Raw genomic sequence first — 17,131 nt, 5'->3', positions numbered from 1 at the left:
CACTCATAGGCACCCAGGTGAAGTTTGCTTTTGCAGCCAGAAGTAACTGTCATTCCTGTTAGGATGTTCTGCCTAAAAACAGTGGATGGTTTCCATGGCAGAAGCTAAGCTCTGCAGTACTCAAGAAGTCCCTTCCCAGTAGGCTGGAAAAGGCTAACAGGGGAACCTTACTTTTTGAGGTAGTTGGTCTGGCTTGGCATCATGCTGTAGTTCTACAGAGCAGAGTGTGGCTCACAGGATAGCTGAAAGTCCAGCTAAATTTGCTATAAATATAAAGGGAGGTCATGGGAATGTTGGATAGACAGCCATACTCATTCAGGTTAGCAGAGCCTGTGTTGTGTTTTTGGTTATTCACAGTTGTGTCACAGCTTTTCCGTAACTAGGGCTGTTCTCCTCAATAGCTTTCATTCAGGTTTCTTCCTTTGTCTGCAGTAAGCATCTGGTGGTGGTACCAGCCCTGGGGTGGCCTAAGACAGAGTTACATCCACCTATAGTATGATAAGGTTGTTTTCTAAACTGCAACCAGAACTCATCAAGCCTTGAAGATAACAGCTTAGAAAATGCCAGCAAACAGAAGGAATGGGCTATTCTTCCCAGCTGCCAGCACAGCCAGACTCTGCCCAGTGTGTGTATTTAGACCAGGACTTCAGCCGCCTCCAGTGGTGTGGAAGTGGTGGCAGTTCCAGCCCTGCAGGCAGACACTGTGTGGCTGTCCTGGTCCCACAGGTGCTCCACTGTCTGCACCACCATCTCTGGCAGAAGGCTTGGTGTGAGCAGTAAAAGGGACTTTGAAACTCCTGTGGGATATACACAGTGTCAACACTGGAGATTTATTACTCCCTCAGGATCCATAAGTAGTACTGATGAATTTCTGGCAGTCTACATTTTTGTCATAGTCACAATATAAGGTGGGACATTTGAAAGGTTTAAATAAACACCTGTATTAACCTGGTAGGTCATATGGCAACAACAGTCATATTAAGAACTTGCTACAACTTATTTTTATTGAGCACTTTTCATAGAAATCAAGAGCTCTGTCTGGAATTTCAAGTAATAAATAAAAATTCAGCTGCAAATAGTAATTTGCTTTTAGTTAGCACTGACTTGTTTCCTTCATCCACTGTAGTCACTAGAAGGTTGGTAACTTCAAAAAAAAGCAAAAAGTCACAACAGTATATATCCAATCATTGAAGTAAATCTGTAAATCTTCAGAAAGATAACCTGGAGCCTGTGTGTTTAGCCTTAGCCACAGAAATTTTTTAAATAGAGTCTTGACCTCAAACAGAATTTATGTTCTTTGAGTTAGTGTTGTATTTTTTTTGAAGTCACTAAACACAGTAAATCCCATGTAACAAGATAGCAAAGAACTGTGCACTGTAAAACATGTATACAGACAGATCCCAAGCAAACAAATCTGCTTGGCTCTGTATTATTACTAGTTCTTATTTTTACAATTCCACGTGCTTGGAAGCAATTTGCTTTGTGTCTGTTATTTTTAGAATTTGCTTATTAACATCATTGAAATCCAAGGAGGAAGAAACAAAAAAATGCATTTTAAAACAAATTGTGAAAGAAGAAGAAGAAGAAGTTGAAACAATTAAGCCTCTTAAATGAAATTCTGGTATTGCAATTTTTTTTCTTTTTGGAACATAATGTTTTCATTAGATCATCTTGGAAAAATCTTTCATGCATAACTAGGTTTAAATCTTTGTGAGTGCTTCAAGATTTGTGGTGTAATTGTGATTTTTAAATTTCAGAAGTTTTTTTGTTTCCTCCAATAGATTTTTTTGTGTAATATTCAATGGAATCAAAAACAATGACAAAGAAGTTAAACATATTACCTGAGCAAATGTTTTGAAAACAGCAATTTTTAAAAAAAATTCTGAAAAGGTTAAAATCCTCTGGATTTTAGGTGTCCTTTGAGAATATACCCAATTGAAGAAAAAAGCCCCAACAGCCTTATTGAATAATATTTGTTCTTCAGGCATTGAAAACATTAAGATATTAATATTTAGTGTGCTTTCTTCATGAAATTAAATTTGTCCTTCTCCTTTGGAAATATGACCATCATTGAGACAAACAGGTCAGGAACTATTTGCATTTTTAGCATGTGTAAGGCATAGCACCTGAAATTAATTGCTAGGAGGTAAAATACTAAATTAACAGGTTTAGAGAGGTAAGTAGTTTCAAGCAGGAATAAACGACGGAATCTGTTTGTATTATTTTTAATATGAAAGGCCTGAGAAACATGTCCCCTTGCTGCAGTTTTGGAGACAGACGAGCGACAAGACTCACTGGGCTCATGCACAGCAGCCCACTTTCATTGACTTTTCTTCCCCAATATAAGTTGACCGCTTTTCAGGAACTGAAGTGGTCACAAAAATCTGCCAAATGAAATGTAGTTATTTTGTGCACATTTAAAATAGATAAAAAGAGTCTATTTTCCTCCTTATACACGGTGCCACAAAAGTGCATCTTCTTGCCCAGGGAGAGAGCACGGCAGAAATGGGACAAAAGACAGAGAGGAAAGAAAACTTTTAGCCTCCACAATGCACCTGTTGAAGGGTTTAATCTGAAGATGTGTTATCATGAAACTCGTTAGTCTAATCCCAAAATGTATTTTCAAGTAAGAACTTACGTTTGTGAAAAGACTAATTCACAGAAAAGCTCAATACAGTGGAATGCAGAGGGAAGATGTGTTTGCAAGCTGTATGTCCAGTTTTGGTTCTAGTTCTTTGGCAAAGATGCTGACTTAATGATGTTGTTTTTTCTTCTGAATAAATGTAACAAAACTTTCTTTGGAGTCATAGAATCCTATAACTTAGGAAAGTTTGGTTTGAACTTCTGGGTTGCCAGAACCATATCTAAGGAAAGGGCTGCTCAGGCTGCAGGGTACTGAATACCAGTAGCTGAGGCTGTCTTTGAGTATCCATCTTGCAATTATGACTGGTTGGTGCCCGGTGAACCTGTGAATGCCATTGGGACTTCAGCTCCTCAGTGACAGAGTGCTTTTGAAATGACGACTTAAGTTCCTAAGTCGTTGAATTGGCTTTGAAAACTTTTTTTTCTCAGAGGCTTGTTGAAAAAACTATGGAATACACTGTTACCCTTGACTCACAGCTACCCTTGGCTGCAAGTGTAGATGCACAAGGTCCTGTGCTAACTGGTGTTTCTTAGACACTGAAATTTTTTAAAGAAGCAGGTTTTATGAAATTACAAGACCTCTATTCTTATGGGCATCTGTGCATCTCAGAGGTCCATCTTGGGATGGTGACAAGATAAACTGCTGTGTTGTAAGAGAGGAGGAAATCTCACAGGATGCTGAACCACTGAATCTTTATACTGTATTCTTGAAAAAAGAACACATGTACCCTGTGGTACATTTCACTAGTTCTTAAATGACATTATGCTATATAGTGTCACTTATATGGTTTAGTTGTGCCTGCTCCATATATTTGCATCCGACATTTTGGGAGGCTTTCATAAACAAACAGACCACTTACTGTAACTTAGGAGTAATACAACTTGCTACTGAGTTCAACACAATTATTTTTCTTTCAAACAACTCATACTTTCACAAATAAAACTGTGAAGTAGAATCTCAAGTTACATTCACAAATTTTGTTTCCAATTTTATCTTAAGTAGTGCTATTATTAATGAATATTGGCTGAACCTTGATTCAAATTCATTGTATACATGTTTAATTTATGTTTTGTTTTTTTCTCTCTCTTTCTCTCCCTCCTTGTCTGTTTCACCTTTTCAACAGTCCTGGTACCTGGGCTAGCTTGGTTCCTTTCCAAGTATCAAATAGGACACCGATCCTGCCGACAAATGTCCCAAATTATGGTTTGAACATAATTGGAGAGCCTTTCCTTCAAGCAGAAACAAGCAACTGAGGGAAACAAAATTAAAAGCAAAATTTAAAAAAAAAAGGAAAAAAGAAAAGAAGACAGTATGAGGAAAGAAACTGAAGAAAGAAGAAAAAAATAGACCAGCAATTGCAGCTCTTACAATCACTAATTCCCTTATGGTTGAAACTGAAATGGTATACAAAGGGTCGATGATATTTCACTGATGAGTAGAATGCAGCTCCTGCTAAGTAGCCTTTGTTATATGAAGTCCGCTGGGAAATAGATGTTCTGTCTCCGACAATATATTTTAACTGACTTTCTAGATGCCTTAATATTTGCATGATAAGCTAGTTCTATTGGTTTAGTATTCTTGTTGTTTACGCATGAGATCACTATTCCTGGTTATCTCACAAAACAAAGGCTAGGCAGCAGCAGCAGAGCTGCAGGAGGACAAGGGCCGTGAGCCAGCCATTTTCTCAGCAGTCTGATTTCTAAATGTTTTAAAAATAAGCTCTGTAGCCTTTAGTTATCAGTATGGATTTATTAAACTTTGGCCCTTAATTCAGCCTTTTTCTAGTGTGTTATGCAGTTTGAAATTTTCAATCAGTATGGACACACAGGCTCTATGGAAGAAATGCCTCTATGCAGGTAAAAGTGTTATCTTCTCATGCAACAGTAAAAAAAGAAAAGGAAAAAAATGACATTTTCCCCACTAAAGAAACACTTACAGAGGCAAGTGCAATTTAAAAATCATATCTAAGAGGTCATCACTATAAGTCCTTCAGCCCTTGGACTCTAAATTGAGGGGATTAAAAATAAAAATAAAAATTGCTTTGAACAAACTTATTTTTCCCCTCAGTTTTTGAGGGCATTAAAAGGCATTAAGTCAAGACAAATCATGTCCTTGAGAATAAGAAATCAATGGAAATACAGCACTTATGTTGGTTTAGCTGCTGCCTCCTCGGAGGGGTAGGATTTATTTATTTAAAGTTACTTGTTGCATCAAGAACCCATAGGGTTTACATGTTTCTGTAAAATCTACATCATAGAGACAAAGACATAGGCAAATCCATGTCACAAGGGCAAAGCTTACCGTTTACAAACTGGTAATACCAGGATGGGGATATGTTGTATTTAAATAATGCACTCTTAATGTAAGTCTATTTACAGGGTGCTGTAAACTTGCATGGTGCTTTCAGAAGTTAGCCTTGTTCAACAATTTTCACATATTGACAGGAATATAATGTGCATGGGCAGACATTTTGCCTCTATGTCTCTTTAAAAATTTAAAATACTCTTTCCAGTAATCCTAATTTGCACGAAGATATAATGTCCACATTACGTGCCTTGCCTTGAAATCTAAAAAATGGAAAAAAACAAAAAAAGAAAAAAACTACAAAAAAATTGACATCACTACACTTGTTTTGCTGCATTTATTATAATTTTAAATCTTTACCATTTTTATGACAAAATATTTTGTACTCCAGATGCGAAAAATGTGTGACATCATGGATTTTTTAGACAGTTATACCTTTATCTCACATTTATAAAGCATATCATGGCTGTGTATAGTTGCCGCTTAAGAATTGTAATCGACCAGCAATATTTTCAGTATTTTGGTGTTTTTTCTATTAACCTTTCATGTTTTTCATCTTCCAATTAATATTGGGGGGAGGGGATACAAATTTATACGAATTATGCAATACCAAGTTTTGCCTATGTAGGTAGTGCTTTTAGCTGTATTGGTTACTATAGGTAAGTACACAGATTTAAAAAAAAAAAAAAAAAAGAATAATGTATGCTTTTTTTGTTTGTTTTAATTGACCAAAGTGGGTACTGCTATTTTTGCAGTGTGATGAGGTCCTTTTCTGTACTGAGAGGTGGACAGGGGATTTTTTTTTATACATACATATATATATATTCTGGGGTGGGGGGGGAGGATTTTTAACACTTTACAGTGTAGCTGTGAAGCAGTGCACCCTTAGCCAGGCAAGGGCTGCAAAGCAACTGTTCTGCCTACTGTGACAAACTTTCAAATCGGTTCCCTCTTTTTAACTTCCCACCTGGGGTGCAAGCTGAAATCATTTCTGGATTTAAAAAATAAATAATGAATTCTGTTGGAGGCAGACTTGACTTGAGGAAATTGTTTTACTTCAAGGTTTTTTTTCATGAGAAAGAGAGACAGATGGAGAAAGAGGTCAAGACCCACAGTGAGATGAAGCCTTTTCCATTCTGGCAAAGATAGTGCATCCTAAAGTGTTCATGTTAGAAAATGTTTTTAGCTCAGAATGACAAAGACACTCACTTTGTCTAGGAAATACAAGTACAGGGCATCTTTGCTGGCATAATTCCACTGACTCCAGTGTACTCTGGAATTGCTTATGCAGAGAATTTGCCCCCCCCCCCCCATCCTTCTTGACTTTTTCCTGTACATAATTTTTTTTTTATATTCCACTCCCTTCTCACCCTGCCAAGTTTGTTAATTCAGCATTTGAATTACAACTTTCAGCCTGCTTGGGCTATGTCAGAGATTTGCAGTCTTCTCTTCTGATAGAGCAGATCAGATGAAGACCCCTGGGGTGTAGTAGAGAAGGATTTTCTTTTTGTAAGGAGTTAGATCATGGTGGAAATTAAAGTGTGTTTCCAGTAAAATCCCATTTTGCAGACCAGTAGTGGGCCTATTGCTGGTGACCTCTTACACACAAGGGATCTTTGCAATGCATGGCTCAACACAGGCTGAATTTTTCTCTAAAACACATTCTCCAATTAGGGTAAAAGCAGAGGAGCGTATAGCCATGTGGATGGGAAAATTCATCCGTCGCAGTTGTCTCTGTGTTTTGGAGGTTTTCCTGCCCTGGAGCAGTCCTAGAGGTGCAGCTCCAGCAGCAGTCACCCCAAGGAGCACTGGTTGGGGGCGTGCTTCTGGAACCAGTCCCTTCTGGTTCCAAGTGTGGTTAAGAGCAGTAGTGGTGGCACGTCCCCATGGCTCCAGGGAGAGAGAGTGTGTAGGCAGGGCTTGAATGGCTACAAAGACAGGAGCCTTTGAGATTTGCTGAACTGGAAAAAAAAAAAAAAGAAAAAGATAAGACACAGACACAAAAAGAAATGTAGGGTTCTTTTTTGGAGCCCCTCAGTAATTTGTTTGCTAAGCACATGGCAAAGTGTGCTAGACCCAAACAGAGTGCACCTCAGTCTCTAGCCTGGTATGTGTTGTCCTTTACACGTCGTGATACAGAGCAGTTTGGGAGCAGAGGTGTGCTGGGGGCATGTCCTTGATGAGTACCATTAACAAGGTGTTCTCTGAAAGCTTTTTATAGCACATTGGGACAAAACTGGAACAAGTTCAGGCTTCAACATGAAATATCCAGAATGATGATTGCCCTTTGTAGGAAGATAGATGCTCTTATTTTATTTTTTTATCTTTAGCCTCCTATATGAAAAAATGCTGAGCTTAAAGATGCAATTTTTTAGAGACATAATCTCCTTCCTTAAACTGGGTTATTCAACAACTGTGGGTTTTTGTCACCTGCCTCTCTAATAGAGAAGCCTGCTTGGAAGATAACAAACTTCTCATTTTTTTAATGTTTGGTTTTAGGTTGGCTTTGTTGGTTGGTTGTGTTTTAAGCTCAGCATTCAAAAGATTAAGATAAGATTGAGAACTCAAATCCAGTCTCTGGCCTCCTCCTTCACCAGGAAGTGTATTCTGACTAAATTGAGCCACCCCGTTCTATGTGCACTGTTCTGCCTTTATTAAGTTGCTTTGCAGCCCTGGCCTCATGGCTGTGCCACTGAAGTGTGTTTCCCCTGGAGTGACATGAACGCTTGAGGCTTAACTAAGAAAAAAAAAAAGGCAGTGAAGGAGACTGTACATAAAGACATGGCAAAAATATTAATTATAGCAATATAGTTGTGGGGTGATGTTCAGGTGGGCATCTCCATTGAAAATATGTGAATGAGTTTGTGAAGCTGCAAGTAGCAAGAAGAAAGGATGATCTTCTGAATAAACCGCCTACCTTGTAGACAGTAATTTGTACACTGTATAGTTTTGTTAAGAATTTTTTTTTTTTAATTAAAATACCCTTGTTTGTAAAGCTAACTTTTTAACAATTATAATGGAAATGCCTTTCCATTTTTAAACAAGAATATTCTTTGTTTAGAAACTGGACTTGGGTTAAAACTCTCCAGTTTCTTAATTTATGTATTAAGAAAAATCTGTCCATGTTAGGAGTTATTTCGCAGATTCCTATGCTTGAAAAGCATAGGTTACTAATCCTTTAAAAATGTAAATGGAGAAAAGTTATATTTTATGAAGGTTATTTTGTTGTATTTAGTATTGGAAAAGTTGGTTTTCAGAGCATTTCAAAATGTTGGAAGTACCACTGTCTTTTTTATTAGTATATATGGCCTTTAGCAAAAGTTTTTGTGATTGTTACATGATGGTATTTAAGATTAGGTTCACAGAGCTATTCAGGATAGGCAGAGAGCTAAAACAGTACTTAAGTCTCACACAGCTGTGTCCTCAGGGAGCAGAATTTTGGATTTGCAACTTGTAGCTTCATAAGGACTTAATGAAAGAGATTGCACAAAGACATCTGTGACACCGGAGTGTGTTCTGTACCTAAACCTAAATTATATATACTGTGTGAGATTATGAAGGCTGCAGAAAGTTATCCCATATTCAGTGTACAGTTTTCACTTTTAATGAAAAAACTCTCTAATGTTGCTGGCAGTAAGGCCCCAAGCATGACATCCTCTATGGTTTACATGATCCTGTCAAGGTCTTTTGTTAACGTTAACCAGCTGTATGCTCCTGGATTTTTAAATTTGGTTTCTATAGAAAACTTAAGAAAAAAAAAAGAGAGTAAAATCACATGCCAGCTAATCAAGTTAAACAGGAAAGGCTCAAAGCTGAATGTTCTACTCCATGCTGAAGGAGCTGAAAACTGCCTCCTTCTTATTTGCACTTTCTGCTAGTTCCCCAGTTTTAATAATTCCTCAAAATTGTGTGGGTGTGGTGGAGCACTGCAGTTGGAGGATAACATGGACCACTGATTTTGCCCTTTAACCCTGCACAATGACCTTTGCATCAGCCAAACTTATTGCCATGACAACTCTTTGTACTGTTTCCATGCCACAGCTCTGTTGGTCACGTTGTCAATAGTAAAGGGGACAAGTTGGAGACGGTCAATTTTTACATTTTTTTGTTGCAAATTTTTCTTCAATGGTTGTAAGTAGTTGTTTGGTTTTTTTTTGATAAAAGGGTTCACTAGTTAGTACTCTTTAGAAATATCTGTGTGTTGCAATTCAGATGTATGTTGAATTTGTGAAAAGGGCTTCAGTGTCACTAGCATCATGATATCCTGGAATAAGCCTTTGATACTTTCATTGCATGATACCGTAACAGTAAAACAAAAGGTGGCCTGAATAAAGGGAGAGCAGTGTGAGCTAGTGACACTAAAGCCAGTCTTTGTATTACTGTATTTTTGACAGAATGGTTTTGAAAACTGTGCTACAGGGACTGATGTGGCAAATGTATCTCTATATGCAGAAGGAAGTTTTTTAAGAAGTATGGCTTATTATGCATTCTTCATTGAGGGCATTGAAGTTGCATGGACTGATAGAAGTTGATGCAAAATGAGAAAGAAACAAAAACCAGCAAAATGTTTACCAAAAAACTCAAACAAATGAGCAGTGCCTGTTCAATTTCACAGTCTCTGTTGAGTTCAGTTGTAAATATGTTTCAGATAACATTTTCTTCAAAAATAATCTCTACAACATTGTAGAATGTGAGGGGTTCCTCAATCCCAGGCATAGGCTTCTCAAGAGCTGCATTAGATTATGTCTTCATCAAGCTGTTAATTTGTGCTTATATCATATAGAACTTTTAGTAATCTGGGAAGAGGCACCCCATCTCAATGATATTTCTCTGAGAAAAACTTTTGTAGGGCTGTGTGTTTCTTTAGATACATTTAGTACAACTATAGGTGACAAGTAGTCAGTTATTGCTTGCTAGCTACATACCAGGGTTGATCCATTTTAAAACTTTTGGCATTTTTCCCCATACTGTAGGCCATAAATCCTGAAGGTCCCATTTTAATTAAAAAAAAGGTGCATGCAGAGTCTTGGTGTAATGAACCTTCACTAGGAGGATGCATTACAGTACAGCTACTTAATTTTGGAATTAGGGCCCTCTGGCATCAGATCTGATTTTAGCCTGAGCGTTAACAAAGGTTTTTATTGTGCCTGGTTGGAGGATAATAATGTTCTTTTTGGTACTTTTTTTTTTAGGTTACAAATGAACTCAACTGCCACAAGTTTTAAACTGGTGTAAATCAAGCTTGACTTAATGTGATTGTTACTGTTATATCCAGCCTATACTGCTAGCAGCTGCTCATACTGCAGTCAATTACTGGAAGCGGATATATTTCCTATGCAAAAACTGTTTAAACAATAAAAATGAGCTATGCTACAGACCTGGTCTTACGTTTTCTTTTCTAAGAGTCATAACTGGCAGTATCTCAGAAACAAACCTTAAACCTTGTAGCCTGACAGTGTGGCACAACTTACGGAGTTCTCTGTATACCTAGTTTAGATTTAATGTATTTGTTTGCACACATTTGGGCTTAGCTTACACAGAAAATGGAGGAGAACAAGAACAGAAGGAAATACAATCAGGTAATCAGTTCAGTTTAATTTTTCCATTTAGTTTTCATCATCGTGTTTAACCAACCCTACAAATTATACAGGTGATCTTGGTGCCAGACTGATTTTTGCTTTTATATATTCTTCACAAATATTTGTAGCTCTGCAGCCTATTATTTTATAACTATATAGATTCATAGCCAGTAGTTTTCCACCTGTTAGACAGGAAGACAAACCACATTCCTAGGCCCCTATCCTATCTTGCTTCTTCTGAGAACCAAGGTTGAGATACTCTCCCATAAACAACTAGCGAGGAAGGGGGGCTTCAGAAGAGGGTCGAACCAAGAGGGAGAATTACCTCATCACCACCTCTAATTGGGGATTCTTGTCAATTATGCTAATTTGCTAAATTTATAAAACTGTACTTGCTCTGTGTCACGTGTGCATCTTCAGCACATTTTCAGCGTGTATTTCAGCTTGCTGTGAGCCTGAGGGGACCCTTCATAAAATGTAGCTGCATTTTATCACCTAATTGTGTCTGGCTCACGATTTTAGGGACCAGAAAAAGGCATCAATCTGCACTGCATCTCCTGTGATATAAGATTAGGCATGATAGCAGAAGGGCAGGAGACCTCTGTTTTCTTTTAGCCTTCTTGGTTTTTGACAGACTTTTGATTTCCTAACTGCTGTCATGATTACATTTTCATTAAATAAAGACAGTAAGATCCAAGCTTCCCAAAATTCTTCCTGAAACCAGAAACACTTATCTTGGGTCAAGACCTTTCAACTCTACAAAAGAATTATTTCTCATAAGTGTGAATTAGATGTATATATGGGATGTTTCATTCAGCTCTTGTTCCAGGAAACAGACCGTTTTCTTCTTAGACCATTAGGACTCCATAAACCAGTAGTAGCAGTTAGCAAGAAACATGAATATAGTCAAGAGACTGGTGGGATAACAGTGTAAAGACTTAAACTGGATTATGTATAAATCATCAAATTTTGTCCCACAGTGAAACTAAACAGCTCTCCATCTACTTAGATAAAAGTATTCTGCAGTTTCTAAAACATAAGTTTTATCCAGTTCCAACTAGTAGTGTGAAAAAGGTAAAGTGGTTTGTTATTTTTCCCTAGTGTTTTTTTTACACAAAGACCATTTGTTTATGAAATGTACTAATTTTTCAGGGAGAGGCCCTTTGTTGTGCGTGTGTCTTTCCAAAACAAATTGTCAGGCATGAAAATTTAGGAAATTCAAATGATTTTTCCTGCTGGGGTTTCATTAAATGATGTCATTTGGCCATGATTTGAAGACTATATTAAGGACATCAGGTTCCATGTTAAAAGATCCAAACCAGAAAACTTTCCTGCATAATCCAGAGATAATTAAGTTCACTCCTACCTCCCCGTTCTGTTAAGAAAATGCCCTACTTCTCTAGCCACTCTTAAGCCCCGTGCAAAGCACACCACTGATGATGCCTGCAGCAATCCTGAATGACTTTGAACCCCCATTCTATGCAAGCCAGCTGTAGGGTGGCACGATGAAAATAGTTCAGGAAAGAGAATGGCAGCTGCCTGACACTGCCAGTGCCACAGCCTGGGCTGCAATGCCATGCTCAAGATACACAATACAGTGTCTAAGAAGACCAAAATGAAAGTAGCAGGAAGGAGAGAATGCAAAGACCGTGACTTGCAACTTTGTGGTGAGTACAAAAAGGGGAACACACCTGGTTCAGGCCTTTCTGTTTTCCCATTTGCAAGATTTTTGAGAAGAAATGGACAAACAATTATTTTTTTTCCCAAGTCCAGTGTTGTTTTTGTGTATTTTCTCACAAGATTAAAAATTGTTATTGAAAAATAACATAAATCTTGACACCAGATCTAAACACATATGCAAGCAACAAAGTAGAATTGTGCAGTGCCACCTCACAGATTTTTGCTGCTTAAGTAATTAAATGAAATTCTTAAATCTTTGCTATATCTTGGATTCTTTTTGAGTCTTATCTTAATTTCTATGCTGGTTACTGATCTAAATTTGCACATTATAACTGTTGGTCAATCAGCTTCCGGTTTCTTGGGTAAAGGTTAAAGCAAACATAGTCTTAGCATCTTGCTTGTGAGCCTCAGCCCATGGGCATCCGTTTCTTTGGGGATGCTCCCCTGATGTTCTGTTTCTTTGGATCTGTTCCCCTGAATGCTAGGGGACCCTTGGGAGTGTTTAGCTGCCTGTATCTGAGTCACAGTCAGGAGTGTCTATGAACACAAGAAGGTTACTGAATGCAAGGATGGAACCAAATTTTGCCTGCAATTTGCTGGAGGGATGAAAGGTTCATCGCTGCTCTCCAGGTGATTCTCATGCACTTTGTCATATCTCCACTCAAAAGAGCTGCAACCTGAAATCTTTCTGGTAAGGTAACTACAGGATTGTTTCACAGGCTTGTTTCATAGATAGGTTATATAAGTTACCCTTAGAAATGGTAGAACTATGTCCCCCAAGATTTTAAAACAGAGACCACTCTAAAACAAATTGTTGGCATTGTCAGACTTTGACAGACATATGCAGGACCTAAACAAGATCTTCATGAGAAGAGGTATCCTCTTCTGGCCTGGCAAATATATCTTTGGAGTGTCCCCTAATAGCTTATTTAAGGTCCTTGACATGAGATGAGCCACTCTTACCAAGGCCATTACCCACAAATGTTGATGGACTGAGCTGCTGAGAGCTGTAAACATTTATCCAAAGCTGAGCAAGGATTCAAGTGTGTCTTGAACTCAATTAACCTTTTGTGGCATTCACCATTATGTTGTACCCTGGTCCACTTTTCTTAATCTGTCATATCAGTATGTTCTCCAGAGAAAGAACGGAGTGAACCAAGTTACAGGACATTGTAAAATATAAAGCTGAACATATGGGAGCCAGGAGAACACCACCAGTCTTTCATATCAACATTCTCTTACAGCTGGCTTCTGCACATGCTGTTATGAGTATCTAAGCAGAACCTGCTGCTTAAAAAAAGGGAGTGAGGGGTAGGTGGGACCTGTTCCTCTGGAAAGTTGACTGATGCCACTGGAGTCATTAGAAATCTGTCAACTGATTTTTAACAAGTCTTATTAAAATCTGCCCATATTGCTGGCAAGGCGCCCTAATTAAGGTGAAGATGTATTTTTTTCCAAGCCTTTATATGCATACTCTTTTCTTTTTTCCCCTGAGGTGGACACCTTAGGGTGAAAGGAGATGCTCAAAGCAGAAAATATTAGTTTCTGCTGCTAAGATGATGCTCACTACTAAGAAAATGGTCTCCATTGACTATATTTAGATGCACTGCAGCTGCCACAACCAGCACATATTGCAATGGGCAGACAGGCAAGAAAGTCTGATACACCACAGGACTGGGGCAGGGGTAAGAGATATATCTCTACATAACTGACAAGTCAAGCTCTGCAGCACTGTGAAGCTGGAACCATATCAATTGTAAGCAGCTGTCTATTCAATTTTCAGAAACTCTCTGATCAGATAATTGCTGATGTTTCAAGAAACAAATGTTGCCCCCAGTAAGAGCACTGAAATGCCGCACAATGCAATGAGGTCACCAAAGGGTAAGTGGGGGCTTTAATACTTAAACACTTTTCAGGCATTATTCTGGTTTTAAAACACCTCTCCCTCAAATTATTTGAGATTGAAATATTTCCCTCAGTATTTTTCTGCTGAAGTACATTGAAAAAATGTCACAGTTACTTACAGTGGATTTGTTTCACAGACCAGAAAAGGTGGATCTGTGAAAACCATTAGAAGCTGAGTGTATTTTCTATTTCATGGAGACAAGAATACAAAGATAAGGTTGGGGTTTTTTGGGTGGTGGTTTGGTTTTGTTCCTTTTGTTGCCTTTTTTTCTTCTTCTTTTTAGGTGGCATCCTCAGTCCCTCCTTTTGAAAGAATGTGATACAGGAATTCACTTTGTATCCAATACCTGAAATGTCTAATGTATGCTAGTTTGTTTTGACTTTGAACAGGAGAGGAGGAGACACACCACAATACTCATAAAATGCACTCAGTAATAAGGAAATTAACTAAATATAACACAATGCCTCTAAGACTCAGAGCTTGCACAAGTTGGATATATCAATATGTGGACTCTAAATGAGTTAAGGCACTTTGGAGGATGTGAAAGGGAGGTAAGCAGATCATGCAAACATGTTCACCTGTTAATCTTAGTGCGTTCTGGGCATGCTATGTGAGTATCACACAAGCATGACTGTCACTTTACAGGTGCCAGCATCACTCTGCTCAGGACAGACAGCAGCAAGAGGGTCCTGTGGGGTCCTGGCAAGCCCGGACTGGTGTATCAGTAGGAAGCTCCCACAGTACGTGCTGTGGATGGTGCGTTCCTTTAGGATAGTGGCTTTTGATCTTTGGTCCTAAGAAACCTTGGGGATCTTTGGAACACTTCTATAAAGGAGTGGAATAGGGAAGATAAAATGAGTGGTACAGTGATGGCCTTCTAGTAGCTAGTTTTCCTGTCACACCATTATGTTTTGAAGGAGATATGCAAGACACCTTCACAGCAGTTTTTAGATTTATAATCCTTCTGTTCAGAACTGTGATGTTTCATGCAAAGAGCAAGGTGAGGAGCAGAAACTCCTGCTATCTTATATATTTATAAATTAATTAATTTTCTATTTTGATAGTTGTTCAGAGGGTCCCAGGAGGATGATATTAGGGTAAGACAGGAAAAGAAGGAGTCTTGTCCTGTGCTCAAGGATGAAATTTGACTGGGCACAGCATCTCACGATGAAACATCAAATCTCTCTGTTCGCTGTGTTCTAGGGACAGACAGAGAGCTGACATATCCAGGCTCACAGTGGGATTCATAAACAACTCCGGCTGCCAGTGCTGTCCTCTTATTTCCATGGGCTCACTAGGTTCTTCTCCAGTATGCTCAGTGAACCCCCTTCCCTTTCCGGCTTTTACCCTAATTCTTCACTTGCTTAGAGTCCTTCCTTGCCATTCCCCACTACCTCAGCCTGATGTCAATGAGAGCTTCCTTCATGCCATGTGTCCTCCTTGTCTCTCCTGAGGATGAAAGGCGATGGAGTTGGATTCCTCTCCCCCAGGGAGGGATGTGGCAAACAATGGATGAGCAGGAGCTCTAGTATGATCCCTTCCCATACCAGGGAGCAGCAGAGGGATGAGTGAGTACCAAGAGCACCTGCAGAGATGACAGACATCCTATTCTTTTCTTCACCTCCAGTGGCATCACTTCTGTGAGGAGTAGCTATGCCAGAGCATCAGTGTCAGAAGCCCCTCTCCAGCCTGACTTAAGGTTGGCTGACCTGATATCTCAACAGAAGGTGGGACCTGTTGGGTTCAGTCATCTCAGAATTAAATCTTCAGATAAAGTTATATGTTCTGTTTCAGCTGCATTTAAATCCAGTTTTTAGTGGCAACTATGAAAATAAATGACCAAATTCTGAGGGTCTGTGGTAGCCATATGTGTTGTTGCTGGAGGCTGGAGTATTTAATCCTATAGAGACTGTCAAGTGATTGCAGTTTTATAAGCAGAAACAATTTCACTTTAATGTATTTGCTCCATGGTTGTGCTGAAAGCAAGAAAGATTTTACAAAGATGGTTGAGTTATGCTGGTAGAAAACCCTTTCTGAAGGGCTTTGTTAGGCATGACTGGAGCAATGGGTGGGGAGGTCCTCTCCAGAAGTATCCAGCAAAGGGAAAATTCCTGCAGGCTGATCAAAGTATGAGGCAAAATTATGATTCTGAATGATGTTTTCTAGCTGTTAACAGTAAAAGAGTGGATTTGGAACAATCTATCAAAATGAAGGAAGTATTGGTATAGAAGGGAATGTTTCAAATTAATGGCACCTAGAAGTGGCTTTAAGGATGAATTCACTCCCTGTTTCCTGGGACAGGCAATACCTCAGAGGCTCTGTGCTTCAGTCAAGTCCCCAGGCTGAGAAAGCAGGGAGGTGTGAGCTGGGATCAGGAGCCTGCTCCAGGACCAAACTGTGTTCTGTGCTTGGCACAGTGCACGCTGATATGTGCAGCACTGTGGCAGGTCCCAGGTGCTATACCACGGAATCTATAGGAGATTAGAGGCAGACATATTAAAAACTGTCTCTAAGAAGGAGCTTAATCTCTAATGCCTTCATCTAGCCCTATCTAATGACTATAAACTCAAAAGCTCTGCTCTTGGTCTTGTGTGCCACTATTCAGGCACAGTGATGACACCTGTATGGTGTAAAGATACTTGGGCTGAATTAAAAATCTGCTTTAAAAAAAAAATCCAGGCACTTCCTGAGGGGCATGGGTCAAATTACAATTATCATTAGCTCTTAGTAAAGCACAGAGCAGATGCTGAAGATTCTGTCAGCATCTCAGACTCAACAATTTTTAATGTTGCTTCATAAGCAAAAGTAGCCCTTGAAGCCAGCATAATTGCAAGGCTGTGTTCTGAGAACAACACACTGAACTTTTCCAGTTGATTTGCAGGTAAAATACAGATGTCATCATATAAAAAATATGTCACCAAGGGCTTAATTGTGAGTGCTCTTAGCAGAAGCACAGTCTACTGATTTACAATAATCATTATCAAAATGAAAGCCCATGGAGACTGAAAGGTGGAATAG

General features: G+C 38.9%; 1 protein-coding gene across 7 annotated transcripts in view; it reads left to right on the top strand.

Moving 5' to 3' along the window:
• NFIB (nuclear factor I B) overlaps positions 1-10,325 on the top strand; it is a 169,330-nt gene extending 159,005 nt beyond the window's left edge. For 6 of the 7 annotated variants that reach the window (XM_082301856.1, XM_082301855.1, XM_082301859.1 and 3 more), the window contains one exon: positions 3,768-10,325. In XM_082301856.1, coding sequence (XP_082157982.1) covers positions 3,768-3,897 — 130 coding nt within the window. In that variant the 3' untranslated portion in view covers positions 3,898-10,325. The remainder of the gene's footprint in view (positions 1-3,767) is intronic. The other variant, XR_014227284.1, reaches the window with a different exon arrangement.
• The last annotated feature ends 6,806 nt before the right edge of the window (positions 10,326-17,131 follow it).

The sequence above is a fragment of the Coloeus monedula genome (assembly GCF_965178545.1).
Source record: "Coloeus monedula genome assembly, chromosome: Z".
In the NCBI taxonomy this organism is placed as follows: Eukaryota; Metazoa; Chordata; class Aves; order Passeriformes; family Corvidae; genus Coloeus; species Coloeus monedula.
This window is presented reverse-complemented; position numbering and strand designations above follow the sequence as displayed.